General features: G+C 43.3%; 1 protein-coding gene across 1 annotated transcript in view; it reads left to right on the forward strand.

The window, feature by feature from the left end:
* Nucleotides 1-1,724: 1,724 nt before the first annotated feature.
* The window catches only part of LOC311101403 (replication protein A 70 kDa DNA-binding subunit-like), a 41,308-nt gene continuing 25,411 nt past the window's right edge, over nucleotides 1,725-17,621 (forward strand). The window contains exons 1-12 of the mRNA XM_084142536.1: nucleotides 1,725-1,855; nucleotides 2,061-2,111; nucleotides 2,393-2,471; nucleotides 3,637-3,745; nucleotides 4,077-4,165; nucleotides 4,329-4,400; nucleotides 7,579-7,708; nucleotides 8,058-8,160; nucleotides 8,249-8,317; nucleotides 8,648-8,840; nucleotides 10,758-10,894; nucleotides 12,808-12,956. Of these exons, the coding sequence (XP_083998662.1) occupies nucleotides 1,823-1,855; nucleotides 2,061-2,111; nucleotides 2,393-2,471; nucleotides 3,637-3,745; nucleotides 4,077-4,165; nucleotides 4,329-4,400; nucleotides 7,579-7,708; nucleotides 8,058-8,160; nucleotides 8,249-8,317; nucleotides 8,648-8,840; nucleotides 10,758-10,894; nucleotides 12,808-12,956 (1,214 nt within the window). The 5' untranslated portion in view covers nucleotides 1,725-1,822. The remainder of the gene's footprint in view (nucleotides 1,856-2,060; nucleotides 2,112-2,392; nucleotides 2,472-3,636; nucleotides 3,746-4,076; nucleotides 4,166-4,328; nucleotides 4,401-7,578; nucleotides 7,709-8,057; nucleotides 8,161-8,248; nucleotides 8,318-8,647; nucleotides 8,841-10,757; nucleotides 10,895-12,807; nucleotides 12,957-17,621) is intronic.

The following is a 17,621-nucleotide window of genomic DNA, read 5'->3' on the forward strand; positions in this document are numbered from 1 at the left end:
CATAGAAAGAAATTGCAATGCATTCAGCGAGACACTCGCTAGCTAACTGAAAATATACGACAGAATAAAGATAGCGAACAATTTAATTAGCAAGCTAGCTGCAAATCTCAGCTAGCTAACTATTTATCTTGTATTTATCGGTAACTTATACAACGTCAGGTTCCATACTGAGTCTGAAATCAATTAGGATTTTCTATTTGAGCAGATGCACAATTGTTGCATTTATATTTTTGTTCAGTATATACTTGCACATTACACTTTGTTAGATGGGGAGAAAAGTAGGATACCTTTCAAACGCAAGTAGAAGTTTAGAGCAAATTCCTGCTTTGCATTGCATTGTCTCCAATCAATGTAAAGAAAATATGGTGTCTATGTACAGGCCTCCTGTAGCTCAGTTGGTAGAGCATGGCGCTTGGAACGCCAGGGTTGTGGGTTTGATTCCCACGGGGGGCCAGTATGAAAAAATAAGAATAATGTATGCACTCACTAATTGTAAGTTGCTCTGGATAAGAGCGTCTGCTAAATGACTAATAAAAATAATGTTTTAGGAGGGAAAGCATACTGCAGCAGCAGCTTCTGAACTGGGCGGACTTACCATTAGGCAACTAAGGTGATTGTCTGGGGCCTCACACCATCAGGGAGCCTTGTGAACTTGGCATAATTTTGTTTAATAATACATTTATTTCTGTTAACTTGCATTCCTCCTCCGCTTGAGGCCCTCCTCCTCTCGTGAGTAATCTCTGATGTGTGCTAGCGATTGTGGCAAATGGATCACTTTCCCTTTTCTTCATCAGAATTTAGCTGTAGCTTTTGAACGGTTGGGGCTACTATGACCCCCATGCCAGAAAGCTAATACTCTCAGGGACACTGACATGTCTTCTCTTTTCCTAAGACGCTCACAAGCCGTGTAGAACACGTTAGAAGGGACTGTGGCGTAAAGTAGCTTATAAAAATACATGGGCGGGGCCTCTGCCTGGGGCCTCCAAATCACTAAAAGCCAATTTATGCTTGATCCGAAAATGTGTTTGGAGACTGGATGGAGGGTGTGATGCAATTTCGGAAGCCTCCAGAGGCACACAAAGGCCAAATTCAGCTCCATACCGCATAGCTTTTCGCCTCCCAAATTTTGTTACAATGCAGAGGGCTCTATATTGCTCTGCATTGACATGATTGGTTGAAGGTAGGTGGGGGCGGGAGGTCCTAAATAAACACAAACTCACTTCCTTGACAACTTCCTTCACAACAGCTCTGTAAAGATCAGGAAATATGAATGTCCTGACTTCTTCAGAAGCCATATCACCGTAAATGGTGCATGGCCAATGCAGACTCCAGATTGACCATGCAGCATGTTTAAATCCGCCGGTGTTTGTGAATCATGTTTTTCTTCAACAAAGATGGTTTTCATAAATGTTGCAGGATTTGCAGGACATCTAATAAAAGGAGCAGCTATTCATACAACTTATTTTGTGTCTTCTTATAAAGCAATTTTAGACATGGCAATGCCTACTATATAAACACTTTTTTACACGTTTAACCAAAGTCCCATAGAGGCACGTTGGCTCGGCATGCTGTTCTGAGGTCAGTTTTACGTTTTATCCCCTGTTGCTAAAGGTGGTCTTGACGAGTGTAAACTGATCCTAGATCCATAAGAGAAACCGGAAGGCTTAGCAGGAAATGACGCGATGACGTTATGAACAGTTCGCGCGTTCAGGGATACATTTGGCGCCACACTGAGGAATTGCTGCCGCTGTAGAAGTGAGATTGTCCTCTCTGAGTTAAAACATACATTTTCGCCCTATATAGTTATAAACTCAGCTTCAACATGACTAACATGCTGACGAAGGGAGCGATAGAGGTAGGTGGTGGCGTTTTATGACATCCCAGAAAGCATGCAAACAAAGTTTACCCAGCATCGAGGAAGATGGTTTTCAGACAGGGACTGTCTGCTAATGTGCTGCTGCTGGAAGCTTTGTTGAGCTAGCCACAATGCTAGTTAGCGTTAGCTAGCTATCTAGATATATTTTTCATCTGTCTCAAGCTGTTTTCTACTCTTTCAACAGGCCCTAACCAAAGGCTCTAATGATTTACAAAACCCCATACTTCAATTAGTGGTGAGTATGAATGGATTTTGTGGAAGTAGGTAGGTAGCTAGCTCGCTAACTTTAGATAACTAAGTTAGTTAGCCAAGTTAATAGGGCCAACTGTTGAAGAATGATTACTGGCATTATCAACAGTTAGCTAGCTAACTTGGACAGTATGGACCCATGTTTTAGAGACCAACATTTAAGACAAGGATTTTCACCAAGACGGTAATACAGATTTCGACCACTACTAGATTAGTCGACTTGACCAAGATAATTTCTACTGCACTCCTGTATTCATATTCTTTAAGAACATCCGTAAAATTGATGGAGGCAGTGGACCAGCCCGCTTTCGTCTGATGATGAGTGATGGACAACACTCAATGTCCTGTGAGTAGAACTATTCCAAATCCACTCCACCACCTGTTAAAAGTACACACAGAAATGGTTGTATGGCAGGTGACCATTACAGGTGGCACATACATAGCATTGCTTTGTGATAGTGGCATGCAACGACAACAAACGTTTTCTGTTTGGATAACATATGCCAGTATTTTAAATGAATGCATGGTTCCAACTGTATTGAATATATACAGTAAATGTCAAGGTATCAGTGTAAATTAAAGTCAAGGATATTCTTAATGGAGATGTTAGAGACCTGCCAAATAAAGCTGTTGAGAAACTTTTTTTTTTAACATTTACGTCATTTAGCAGACGCTCTTATCCAGAGCGACATACAGTTAGTGCACCCAGTTTTTGTAAATCCATAGTAATAATAATAATATGCCATTTAGCAGATGCTTTTATCCAAAGCGACTTACAGTCATGTGTGCATACATTTTTACATATGAGTGGTCCCGTGGATCGAACCCACTACCCTGGCGTTACAAGTGCCATGCTCTACCAATTGAGCTACATAGTGCAATCCAGTCATAATCTGAATTACACCAGAAGGTAGGCTTCAAAGACAACAGGGCAAATGAAAAGTGGTTTTAGTTCTTCTCCATAGTCTCACCCAGAAAATATCAAGGTAAATAGCTGACCTAAGCAACAGGGGCACTTTGGAGTGTTTTGTGCTGTGGATGTTTTATGCTGTGGATTGCCTGGGGCTGACCAGCAGGAGGTAGTCAGGATTCAGTAAAAGGAATAGAGAGCTGGAAATCATCAAAGAATAAAAAAAACATGTATCAATTTCTTCCTTTTAATTTGGCGAAGTTTAAGAAGTGTTGTGATACCATACGAAGTCATGAAAAAATAATGTGCATTTTAAGACATTAAGGAACATATTTTTGGGATCTAAATCTATCCTCATCCCATACTAGACTGGGCTGCAGTTGGATCTGTTCCATGTTTACTACCAAGGATGGCATGTTTGTATCTGTCTGTGTGGGGGTTGTTTTTAGTTGGGAGATGCATATCATCAGCTCTCATAGACAAGACAGACTAACACAAGCAATGGGCGTGTGCAGCGGGTGGCTGTCCTCCACTGTACTGCTGATGTTTGTGTTGGTCTGTCTCTAACATCTCTCCTATCATCTCTCTATCCCTCCTGTAGCGTTCATGCTCTCCACCCAGCTCAACCAAATGGCTGAGGACAACCGACTAGCCCCAAACTGTATCTGTCAGCTGAAGAGGAACGTGACCAATGTCCTGAAGGATGGACGGTATGGTGCTTCTATCTTTTGATGTTTTTATGTTTTCTTGCCTACAGAATGACAAACCCTTTTCTTTCCATTTATATTGGAAACATGGTTTATTATTCAAATTATATTAATGTAGGCTAGCTGTTCATGTAGGCCCTCCTTGTTGCTGCATAATTTTTCTCCTTTTGATGAATTGGCTGAGATGAGTCACAAACTTTTAGAGCTGTTATAATGGACACACACACACAATGGATATACACATACATACAATTTCTGTTAGAATATCAACCATGTGTTTAGTCTTTGGAAAATAATTTACAATGCAATTGTTAAGCTGTTTATTTCTGTTCAGCCGTGTGGTGGTCATATTGGACATGGAGGTGGTGAAGTCTGCTGATGAGGTGGCTGGAAAGATCGGAGAGCCCACGCCTTACGTGGAAGGTGAGTCTTCAGCCCATATTGCATTTCTAACCATCACCGTATCATACGGCTTAGGGGGATAGAGGTTGAACAAATGTTTGAATCCAGACATGGATATAGCTTACCATGTTGAATGTGCAGCTTACTTGAGTTTTGACCTTTCACTTCATCATCTCCCTTGCAGGTCAGAGTAAAGCCCCACAGTCAGCCCCCAATCCCTCAGTCCACCCCCTGCAGCCCCAGAATGGAATTGATGGTAAACAACTCCAGATCACCAACTGTGCTTTTAAATCTAATGCCTTTTCACATCCTGTACCAGGAGTTGAGGTTGAGTCATGAATGGACCGTATTCTCAAGATACATTCCTAATGTTTTGCAGCTATACACTACAGGTCAAAAGTTTTAGAACACCTACTCTTTCAAGGGTTTTTTCTTTATTTGTACTATTTTCTACATTGTAGAATAATAGTGAAGACATCAAAACTATGAAATAACACATATGGAATCATGTAGATTCTTCAAATAGCCTCCCTTTGCCTTGATGACAGCTTTGCACACTCTTGGCATTCTTTCAACCAGCTTCACCTGGAATGATTTTCCAACAGTCTTGAAGGAGTTCCCACATATGCTGAGCACTTGTTGTCTGCTTTTCCTTCACTCTGCCGTCCGACTCATCCCAAACCATCTCAATTTGGTTGAGGTCGGGGGATTATGGAGGCCAGGTTAACTGATGCAGCACTCCATCACTCTCCTTCTTGGTAAAATAGCCCTTACACAGCCTGGAGGTGTGTTGGGTCATTGTCCTGTTGAAAAACAAATGATAGTCCCACTAAGCCCAAACCAGATGGGATGTTGTATTGCTGTGGTAGCCATGCTGGTTAAGTGTGCCTTGAATTCTAAATAAATCACAGACAGTGTCACCATCAAAGCACCCCCACACCATAACACCTCCTCCATGCTTTACGGTGGGAAATACACATGCGGTGATCATCCGTTCACCCACACCGCGTCTCACAAAGACACGGCGGTTGGAACCAAAAATCTCCAATTTGGACTCCAGACCAAAGGACACATTTCCACCGGTCTAATGTCCATTGCTCGTGTTTCTTGGCCCAAGCAAGTCTTCTTATTGGCGTCCTTTAGTAGTGGTTTCTTTGCAGAAATTTGACCATGAAGGCCTGATTCACGTAGTCCCCTTTGAACAGTTGATGTTGAGATGTCTGTGACTTGAACTCTGTGAAGCATTTATTTGGGCTGCAATTTCTGAGGCTGGTAACTCTAATGAATTTATCCTCTGCAGCAGAGGTAACTCCGGGTCTTCCATTCCAGTGGCGGTCCTCATGAGAGCCAGTTTCATCACAGCGCTTTTCCGTATTGACTGACCTTCATGTCTTAAAGTAATGATGGACTGTCGTTTCTCTTTGCTTATTTGAGTTGTTCTTAACATAATATGGACTTGGTGTTTTACCAAATAGGGCTATCTTCTGTATACCTTGTCACAACACAACTGATTGGCTCAAACTCATTAAGAAGGAAAGAAATTCCATAAATTAACGTTTAAGAACGCACACCTGTTAATTTAAATGCATTCCAGGTGACTACCTCATGAAGCTGGTTGAGAGAATGCCAAGAGTGTGCAAAGCTTTCATCAAGGCAAAGGGTGGCTACTTTGAAGAATCTCAAATATAAAATATATTTTGATTTGATGAACACTTTGTTGCTTACTACATGATTCCATATGTGTTATTTCATAGTTTTTGATGTCTTCACTATTATTCTACAGTGTAGAAAATAGTTTTAAAAAATAAAGAAAAACCCTTGAATGAGTAGGTGTTCTAAAACTTTTGACCTGTAGTGTATACATTTATTTATAGTGGTTTAGAAGGTTACTAAACACTTCAATATAGGTTATTTCCTTGCAGTTTCCAGTAGATGTCAGCATTTATGCAAAACGGACAAATGTTGGTTGAAATCCTCAGATCTACAGAACATATGACACTGCTACTGTTTTTGTCAGAACAGTTAGCTAATAAACATTTGCCTCTTGGGTATATGCAGTCATCTGTAACGTTATACTTATCTTACTAAGATGGTAGTTGACACGTGATGCTGTTAAGCACAAAATACTAGGTCTATATTCGGTCTCCTCTTTGTTGCAAATAAGACAGTAAAATCAGTCTTAGAGAAAAGCTATAAAACAGACATGCTGCTGGTGAACTATCTGTACTTCACACTGGTTATTATTTCCAGTAGTCCAGATGTGCTCGTCAGTCAGACTGTAAATCTGGTTTTGAATTGGATATGATCTGAATATACAGTAGTATTGATTAATGGGTTTCAGCTCCTTCGACAGTTCCCTTTTCATCAAGTAATTAGGTAAGCACTTGGTTATAATTAGTACTGAAATAAAATGATAATCATGCCATGATGAGAGATGGTACGTGATGGGTAGCCTAATTATCAATAATAATATGCTACTGACATTGATTCCAAAATATACATATTTAGTTATTCTACTTGAATTTTGCATTTATTTGTTACAAATGCTCCCTAAATAGGTCTAAGAGGAAAAGGGTGCAGGTAATTAAATTCATGTTAATCATCTCATAACCCATCTCTCTGAATAACTATTTCTAATCATTTCACAGTACAAGTGTTTACCCAGTTATTTCATGAAAATATGCAGGGCTAAAGGAAAGGTTTCTTAGTGCTAACCTACAGTATTGAAAGGCATTTTGTGAACTGTGACAGATGAACTCTTAGCCCAATCTACGGCTTCATGAGCTTATATCTTATGGTCAGGGTCGTAGGTATTCATCCCACTAATCTGGTGTCAGGGAATTGAAGTAGTTATGGTGAGCTTCATCCTCCTCATCAGCACAGTTATTATTGTTCAGTTGTGTGGCTGTGCTGCTGGATCTGGGGGCTTAATTTCTAGAAATGCAGAGGTTGGCAAAGTGGACACTTTGAGCTGTAATCCACAGTGTGAGAGGCACACAAATCAAATGTGCAGCTAGTGCTTGTCCGAACAGAGAAACCTCAAAGTCAGGCCTCATGCACCAATCTCCTGTGGGAAGAGCAGCTTTGGTTTGTTATTTCACACTTCTGTCTGCTTTGAGTCTGTGATATGTGAATCATCATCTCGCTCACAGAAACAACATCTGACTCACACACTCCTCTCTCCTACTATCCCAAATCTACCGCAATAAATCCACTACTCTTCCTGATTAAGTTTTTCTGTGATGCGAGACTACTCTCATGAAGTGAGATAATTACAGTGATCAAGGAGTTGCGATCCAAAGAAATTAGGTTTTTGTAATTCAGCCCTGATGAATTATGGATGTCTATTCTTTTGAGTTTGCCTCTCTATCACTGCTCTCTATATGCACCAATAACTCCTCTGTTCTCTTTTTCATTTCCCTATCTATCATAAGGCTCCATGAACAAAGGTCCCAGCAGAGAGTTTGGGGGGAAGAAGGCCATGCCTCCGTCTGCCATGCCCAGCACTCCTGGGGGATCCTCCAAAGTCGTGCCCATCGCCAGCCTCAACCCCTACCAGTCAAAGTGAGTGGTCTTCTTATACCCGTCTATGGTTGTGTCCCACATGGCACCATATTCCCTATATAGTGTACTTCTTAGTGCAATATATAGGGTATATACTGCATCCCAAAAGACACCCTATCACTTTGATGACCATCTCAAACAACAACATGATCTCTTGCCCAAATATTTACTCTTGAGTCATGATAATCCTGTTGTACCATACTCTTTAGTCATAGAACTGAATAATGACAGGCTGATTTGTATGTGGGGATATGTTTGTGTGATTTATTCCATCGATAGTTGGTCAAGGTCTTTTCAAGGACTAGAGATCCATCCAACAACTACATAAACATTGGTTATTTTCTGTCAGGTGGACCATCCGAGCCCGTGTCACCAACAAGAGTGGCATCCGCACCTGGAGCAACTCTCGTGGGGACGGCAAGCTGTTCTCCATGGAGATTGTGGATGAGAGTGTGAGTAACCCTTTTTGTTTGCATTTTCTCATGTTGCCGTGTTGGATCGTGTGGAGCTAGTCTGTAGCTGACTGTGTTGTTGATGCAGGGAGAGATCAGAGTGACTGCCTTTACCCAGGAGGTGGACAAGTTCTACAGCATCATTGAGACTGGCAAGGTGAGATGAACTGCCTCCTATTAATGATGCTTATCCACCATATGTCTGTCACTTTGGTAGATTTGGGTCAACTGAGTAATCAATCTCAATGTGCTATTGCCAATATTTGATGTGTACAAAGTGCTGAATTGGATATAATATGATTTGATAGAATGATACAAATCTGAGACGAATGATTCTCTCCAAAATGAGTCTCAGGACAGTAGCAACATGATCATTTGCTTCAGATCCTCTGCCAGGCTTTATTTAGCTCCTACATCAGTATTCAGGTGAAATGAATCCTGTGCACAAATCTATTTTAGATTTGAACCTTATTTGATCCCTGTCCAGGTGTTCTACATCTCCAAGGGATCCCTGAAGATTGCCAACAAGCAGTACTCGTCCCTGAAGAATGACTATGAGATGACCCTGAATGGAGAGTCCACCATCATCCCCTGTGAGGACACCCAGGACGTACCCATGGTGCAGTGCAACTTCGTCTCCATCGCCGACCTGGAGGCCCGAGAAAAGGACACCATTTTGGGTAAGGCACAGGTGTAGCAAGAAAGGAGCGAAGGGGATGGGTGGTCCAGGCAGGGCTGGCGTGGCGTGATACACCGTCATTAATAACAGACGTACTTTATTATTATCCTATCATAGGGATAGCTTCAATCGAGTGGTAGGGCAGCGTAGGGGAGATGGATGCTACGGCAGCAGCGGGTTGCACTGGGGAGGTTGAGGGAATTATAAGAGGAGAGACAAAAGTCATGAATAATGCTGATGACAGTAATGGCCTGTGGCACAGATTGACTTTGGGCCCTATGGCTGAGCCCGGTGAGGAGGGTGAAAACACTCACTGGTAAATTGGGTCGGTAATAAAAAGCCATAGTCAGCGTCCCAAATGGCACTCTATTCCCTATATAGTGCACTCCTTTTGACCAGGGCCTATATGCTCCGGTTAAAAGTAGTGCACTATGTAGGGAATAGGATGCCATTTGGTACTTTTCCCAGTTGTATGATGGTAATAGACTCAGTGCAGCTTGTAGTGTAGCTGTGGAGTCATTTGTCTTCAGGACCAGCAGGCGTCAGCCCAGCCAGCCCCGTGATGTTGAAGACATCTTCTTAATCATGCTTAAATGAGTTGTAACCTAACAAAGACTGGAAGAAAGGGTTTCAAGATGGCAGAGAGTCTATGTTGCTCCCAAATTACACCCTATTCCCTAAATAGTGCACTACTTTTGATCAGAGGGCCCTGGTCAAAAGTGGTGCACTGTTATAGGGTACCATTTGGGATGCAGCTATACAACTGTAATGTCGCTGATACGTCTCATTAGCTTTGGCCCCCTTGCAGGGATAAATGGCTATGCATCAGCTCCCCTTGATAGAAGCAGGTTAACATTAATCTGTACTCAGGATAAATTACATTAGCAGCAACATCCATTTTGTTTTATTTTATTTTTCCATTCCTATACATACTTCATGATAAACATTAGTAGTGCATGTGCCATGTGACCAGGAGATGATGGGTAGGCAGTGACCTCATACTTGATCTGAACAGGATAATATTGAGTGCCTGATTTCCCCTGAGTGAATGTGTTGTGGAGAACTATGGGACCTTTAATGACTCACGCACATTATCAATATTTATAATACTGTATGTATATGTGGAAATGTGTGACTTATTTATAATGGGAATGGGTGTTTGTCTCTGTGTGACTTATTCCATAGATAGTTGGTCAAGGTCTTTTCAGGGACTAGTAGTCCATCCCAGTGCAAACAATCCTCCCAAGTTCCAAAACGGAACCTTTTCAGGAAATGAAAAAAAAAACGGAACTGTTTAGACTACATAAAGGTAGGTTGACTGCTTTCATTCATATAAAAAAATGGAGTCTCAAGGTTTTCTTCAGACAGTGATAATATAAACAAAGTATAGCCTACATCCGTCAGGCTGGGAGAGACTGATGAGAGGCTGTGTTAGAGAGCATCACACTGACTGATCTATAAATAAATAATTATTACAATTTTAGCTCTCATCCAGAGTGACTTACAGGAGCAATTAGGGTTAAGTGCCTTGCTCAAGGGCACATCGACAGATTTTTCACCCAGTCGGCTCGGGCTATCAAACCAGCGACCTTTCGGTTACTGGCCCAATGCTCTTAACCGCTAGGCTACCTGCTGCCCCGTGAGGATAATTATTTAGGACGTAAAGTGATTTTTAGATCAGTTAGTCTGCAGGGTCCGCATGCAAATTAGTGGAATTCGATCTCAAACACAACCATAGTCTACTGTGCTCATGATGTCACCTGTGTTGAAAATAACTTCAACTATCGATGGACATTTCCACATATACATATTATAAATATTGATCATGTGTCTGATTCTCCTAGGTCACTCAAGGTTCTCCACAGTAATGCTGCTCATCGTCTACTGTGCTAATGAAGTGACCATGTGTGTTTTCCAGATGTGATTGGAGTGTGTAAGAGCGTGACCGACGTGACCCGCCTCACCACCAAGAACAACCGTGAGGTCTCCAAGAGGACGCTCAACCTGATGGACCAGTCTGGTAAACTGGTGGAGGTCACCCTGTGGGGAGAGGAGGTGAGGACTGGGGGACAGACACCAGCACAGCCATATAGACTGTCTATATGCATCTGGACACAAGGGGACAGTCCTGCTGGATAAAGAGAGGATGAAACTCAGTTTCTCTCATGCTGGGTGACATGCTGTAGCACCTTCATTATGTGCTGTACACACCTGCATTACGTTTGGGTGTCCTGTGTCCTGTCAGCCAGTGCCCCAGGCAGGGTACAGTACACCTCTCTCTCCTAATTGAAAAGGTGTTGAGAGCGGTGTGCCTCCCTGTGGTTGGAAATGAAGCAGTTTGAAGAGGGAGAGGAAATTTGAGCAGTGGGCTCTCTCTCTCTGTTTTTAATAGAAGCTGATGTTGTTGAAGTCCCCGAGAATACCCTGTCACAGTGTGATGAAGGAACCCAGCTCCTGCAGTTGATTTTATACGTGGCTCAGTAGGGCTATGCTTAGTTTGCCACCATTTCTTTCATTCTGGCAAGCTACAGCACAATGTTCCCTCATTGTTTGTTCTGCAGATATCCCCTATCCAGGGGGACTTGCAGAGGTACACAACGTATCGTTTATAAAGAGCAATAAGCTTTAGTAAATACAGAATTGCATGAATATTTTTTCCACTTTTTTTCTTCTCCCCCAGTGCTGATACAGTACATGGCCAAATGTATGTGGACACCTGCTCGTCAAACATCTCATTCCAAAATCATGGGGATTAATATGGAGTTGGTCCCTCCTTTGCTGCCCTACTCTTCTGGGAAGGCTTTCCACTAAATGTTGGAACATTACTGCGGGGACTTGCTTCCATTCAGCCATGAGCATGAGTGACGTCGGGCACTGATGTTGGGCGATTAGGCCTGGCTCGCAGTAGGAATTCTAATTCATCCCAAAGGTGTTCGATGGGGTTGAGTTCAGGGCTCTGTGCAGGCCAGTCAAGTTCTTCCACACCAAACACCTTTGGGATGAATTGGAATGCCTACTGCGAGCCAGGCCTAATTGCCCAACATCAGTGCCCGACCTCACTCGAGCTTGCTTTGTGCACGGGGGCATTGTCATGCTAAAACAGGAAAGGGCCTTCCCCAAACTGTTGCAACATAGTTGGAAGCACAGAATCATCTAGAATGTCATTGTATGCTGTAACGTTAAGATTCCCCTTCACTGGAACTAAGGGGCCTAGCCCGAACCATGAAAAACATCCCCAGACTATTATTCTTCCCCCACCAAACTTTACAGTTGGCACTATGCATTGGGACAGGTAGCGTTCTCCTGGTATCCTCAAAACCCAGATTCGTCCGTTGGACTGCTAGATGGAGATGCGTGATTTATAACTCCAGAGATCACGTTTTCACTGCTCTAGAGTCCAATGGTGGCGAGCTTTACACCACTCCAGCCAACCCTTGGCATTGTGCATGGTGATCTTAGGCTTGTATGCGGCAGCTCGGCAATGGAAACCCATTTCATGAAGCTCCCGACAAACAATTATTGTGCTGACGTAGCTTCCAGAGGCAGTTTGGAACTCAGTAGTGAGTGTTGCACCCGAGGACAGACGATTTTTACACGCTTCAGCATTCAGCGGTCCTGTTCTGTGAGCTTGTGTGGCCTACCACTTCTCGGCTGAGCGTTGTTGCTCCTAGACGTTTCCACTTCACAGTAACAGCACTTACAGTTGACCAGGGCAGAAAGTTTGACGAACTGACTTGTTGAAAAGGTGGCATCCTATGACGGTGCCACATTGAAAGTCACTGAGCTCTTCGGTAAAGCCATTCTACTGCCAATGTTTGTTTATGGAGATTGCATGGCTGTGTGCTCAATTTTATACACCTGTCAGCAATGGATGTTGCTGAAATAGCCAAATCCACTAATTTGTGTAGTTTTGCACATAAAGTGTATATCGTTGGTATCCTCAGTCAACCTACCTGTTCTATTTGCAGGCAGAGAACTTTGATGGCTCTGGGCAGCCCATCTTGGCCATCAAAGGGGCCAAGCTGTCGGACTATGGGGGCAGATCTCTGTCTGCTTCGTTCAGCAGCACCGTCATGATCAACCCCGACATCCCTGAGGCATACAAGCTGCGGGGCTGGTAAGTGTCTCATCTTGTGCCAAATAGCTTTAGGTGCTAAAGGCCTCTGTGACTGTGTGTTATACAAGAAGGTAGGTGTCCTGAGTGGCGCAGTGGTCTAAGGCACTGCATCGCAGTGCTAACTGTGCCACTAGATCCTGGTTCGAATCCAGGCTCTGTCGCAGCCGGCCGCGACCGGGAGACTCATGGGCGGCGCACAATTGGCCCAGCGTCGTCCAGGGTAGGGGAGGGAATGGCCGGCAGGGATGTAACTTAGTTGATAGAGCATGGCGTTTGCAACGCCAGGGTTGTGGGTTCGATTCCCACAGGGGGCCAGTATAAAAAAATATGTATTCACTAACTGTAAGTCGCTCTGGATAAGAGCGTCTGCTAAATGACGTTAATGTAAATGTAAGAACAGCCTCGGTATGTATGGATCCACTATTGGGTCATATTTTTGTTTAGAAGACCTGCCGCGACTCTCTCACATCCTCTGCTCCACTGTTGAGAAAATTCTAAAGGGTTTAAAGGAATTTGAATGTTAAATATCAGATCCCCAAACTCTGAGAGGGTGCGTGCTCCGGCTTGTATCATCAAGATTAGCCTACCTTCATTAGTGAAGATGTAGGGGGGTTACTTCAATGAAGCTTTACATATGAATGCAAATCATTCTTAATCTGAAGAAAATGCATTTGTTCTTCTTCTAATCTGCCCTTCAAAAGATGCCACAAATAACGGGTGCATTCGAGACCAGAAGTGACGTGAACAAATGTGTCTTTGATTGTGGTGATGGGAGCATTTGTGTTTTAATCACGTTGACGGGGCAGAACATAAATATTTTATTTCATATTAATGGCAATGACTAAATTGAAAAAATATTTGGAAGTAACCCTAAAGCCTATATTTTATTGGAACAAATACATAGTGAATATAGGCCCAGTTAGTTAATTTGTATGTGAGAGTAGTTATTTAGGGAAAGAGGTAGTTGGTAGCACATCCACATGGCAGACACTATCACAGAGGAACAAGCCCCTGTGTTATCCCTTGAAGACCCCCTATTGGCTGCTCCAGCAAAACAATGGGAAAACCTTTACTATGACTCATGCTTTAATCTTTTCTTTGCGTTCTCTTGACAATTCCCGTTATTCATTACCTAAATAATGTTATTCACTGTGTTCCATATCCCAAAATAAATACTCTCCTTTTCCAATCCCATATCTAGTTGGGAAGCTAGGCAGCAGTTTCATTTTTTAAGTAGATGTCAAAGCCGTGTCTTGTCAATGGCCGGGTAGAAGCATAAAATTGGAATCTTGTAATTCAATGGGTAGAAGCAGGGTTGGAAAGGCAGTCGGCTAAATGTATATGGTGGAAGGAAGGGGGGATTGATGGAGGAGGTGGGGTGTTCACAGGGACTGAAGGGACAGCCATTGCTCCTATTTAACCTTCACCTCAGCTCTCTGGCACATTGATTGATCTGTCCCTCCATCTTCTACATTCCCTCCTCTCCACCACCTCCTTCTCCCCTCCTGCTCCACTCTGACAGCAGACAACACAACAGACCAGGCCTGGCCTCCCAGTCAGACATTGAAGGCAAAATGTCTCAAAAGTGGAGATTCAATCGATTCTCACCCAATGTGCTATTTTATTTACCTTCCAACAGCAACACCGGCCCCACACTCCACAGGGAAATAAGATGAAAGGAGGCTGAAGAATGAAAGGGAAGGAGACCCAATAACAATTCCAATTTATATTTTGGCACGTCTTGTGTGTCTTGACGTGCTCAAATTCCACTTCCCTGTGCCTTGAAAAAACGTTGGGCCGCTGTAATTATTTTTGAGCGGATCAGAAGGCTTGATCTGCATAATGAGAGCAGTGAAATGTGACTACATAGCGGGAGGGAGAGAGGGGTGGCAAGTCAACAAAATATGCTGATATCTGCTACTTCACTGGGTGTCTGGGCTGTGGCGATTTTCTGATCACAGCTTTATCTCTCCCTCACGACTACCCTTTGAAAGGTTGTTGTCGGGTCACTGTATCTGACATTTCTTGGAAATGGTTTTTGTCTGTAATATTTGTTTTTATAATATGCTAAACACCCTGTCCTACAAACATTAATGGACTGAGCTATACAGAATTAGGACTAGTTGAGTATTTGAATGATATTTGGCCATTTACAAAGAGGTTATTCCCCAAACATAATGTGGTAGTAGTATTACATGCTTCCTATTCAAGATCATTCTCTACCATTGTCTGAGTGGTAGCTTGTCTCAAGCATTTTGCATTAAATTGTATAGCTTGTTTACCAATATGGCATTGGATAATGATGTGGATGTAGTGGAGAGACTTCGCAGGATCTCCAATGTTTCCGCCTGCTCACTTCAACAACGCAGGTGTTCCACTTCCTGCCCTCTGAGCTTCCTTCACTTTCTCGGATGTGTCTCAAATGTCACCCTATTCCCTATATAGTGCACTACTTTTGACCAGAACCTTATGGGCCCTGGTCGAAAGGTAGTGTACTGCATAGGGAATAGAGTGACATTTGGGACGTAGACACTCCAGTCACTTCTCACATGGACAGCCAGAGATAAGGAGCCGGTGTTGTGTTTTCCAGTGCAGAGCCTAGCTGCCGTTGGATGATGCAGGTCCTCAAGGGCCAGTGGGCCACTGCAGGTTCGCAGGCATCCATCAATTAAGCGAACAGTTCAGAGGTTGCTGATATGAGTCCTGACCTCAGCCATTAGTCTCTCAGACAGTGGTGGACTAAGTCCTATATAACACTTCTGTACTGCGTGTGGCAGTGACCCAACCAGCACATTAGGCTACATGTTATGATATTGTTTTTGGACAATATTATATTGAACAAAAATATATACGCAACATGTAAAGTATTGGTCCCATTTTTTTATTTTTCAACTTTGTTTACATCCCTGTTAGTGAGTATTTCTCCTTTGCCAAGATAATCCATCCTGCTGACAGGTGTGGTATATCAAGAAGCTGATTAAACAGCATGATCATTACACAAGTGCACCTTGTGCTGGGGACAAAAGGCCACTCTAAAATGTGCAGTTTTGTCACACAACACAATGCCACAGATGTCTCAGGTTTTGAGGGAGCGTGCAATTGGCATACTGACTACAGGAATGTCAAACAGAGCTGTTGCCAGAGAATGTAATGTTCATTCCACGACCATAAGCCGCCTCTAAGATCGTTTTAGAGAATTTGGCAGTACATCAGACCGGCCTCACAAACGCAGACCATGTGTAACCGCGCCAGCCCAGGACCTCCACATTGTCTGAGGTGGGGGTGCTGAGTAGTATTTCAGCCTGTAATAAAGCCCTTTTGTGTGGAAAAAGTAATTCTGATTGGTTGGGCCTGGCTCCCCAATGGGTGGGGCTATGCCCTCCCAGGCCCACCCACTTATTGACTGATTTCCTTCTATGAACTGTAACTCAGTAAAATCTTAAAAATTGTTGAATGTTGCATTTTAAATTTTTGTTAAGTATACAGTGGGGAGAACAAGTATTTGATACACTGACGATTTTGCAGGTTTTCCTACTTACAAAGCATGTAGAGGTCTGTCATTTTTATCATAGGTACACTTCAACTGTGAGAGATGGAATCTAAAACAAAAATCCAGAAAATCACATTGTATGATTTTTAAGTAATTAATTTGCATTTTATTGCATGACAAAAGTATTTGATCACCTACCAACCAGTAAGAATTCCGGCTCTCACAGACCTGTTAGTTTTTCTTTAAGAAGCCCTCCTGTTCTCCACTCATTACCTGTATTAACTGCACCTGTTTGAACTCGTTACCTGTATAAAAGACACCTGTCCACACACTCAATCAAACAGACTCCAACCTCTCCACAATGGCCAAGACCAGAGAGCTGTGTAAGGACATCAGGGATAAAATTGTAGACCTGCACAAGGCTGGGATGGGCTACAGGACAATAGGCAAGCAGCTTGGTGAGAAGGCCACAACTGTTGGCGCAATTATTAGAAAATGGAAGAAGTTCAAGATGACGGTCAATCATCCTCGGTCTTGGGCTCCATGCAAGATCTCACCTCGTGGGGCATCAATGATCATGAGGAAGGTGAGGGATCAGCCCAGAACTACACGGCAGGAACTGGTCAATGACCTGAAGAGAGCTGGGACCACAGTCTCAAAGAAAACCATTAGTAACACACTACGCCGTCATGGATTAAAATCCTGCAGCGCGCGCAAGGTCCCCCTGCTCAAGCCAGCGCATGTCCAGGCCTGTCTGAAGTTTGCCAATGACCATCTGGATGATCCAGAGGAGGAATGGGAGAAGGTCATGTGGTCTGATGAGACAAAAATAGAGCTTTTTGGTCTAAACTCCACTCGCCGTGTTTGGAGGAAGAAAGATGAGTACAACCCCAAGAACACCATCCCAACCGTGAAGCATGGAGGTGGAAACATCATTCTTTGGGGATGCTTTTCTGCAAAGGGGACAGGACGACTGCACCGTATTGAGGGGAGGATGGATGGGGCCATGTATCGCGAGATCTTGGCCAACAACCTCCTTCCCTCAGTAAGAGCATTGAAGATGGGTCGTGGCTGGGTCTTCCAGCATGACAACGACCCGAAACACACAGCCAGGGCAACTAAGGAGTGGCTCCGTAAGAAGCATCTCAAGGTCCTGAAGTGGCCTAGCCAGTCTC

This window comes from Coregonus lavaretus (assembly GCF_964263955.1).
Source record: "Coregonus lavaretus genome assembly, chromosome: 26".
NCBI classification, from domain to species: domain Eukaryota; kingdom Metazoa; phylum Chordata; class Actinopteri; order Salmoniformes; family Salmonidae; genus Coregonus; species Coregonus lavaretus.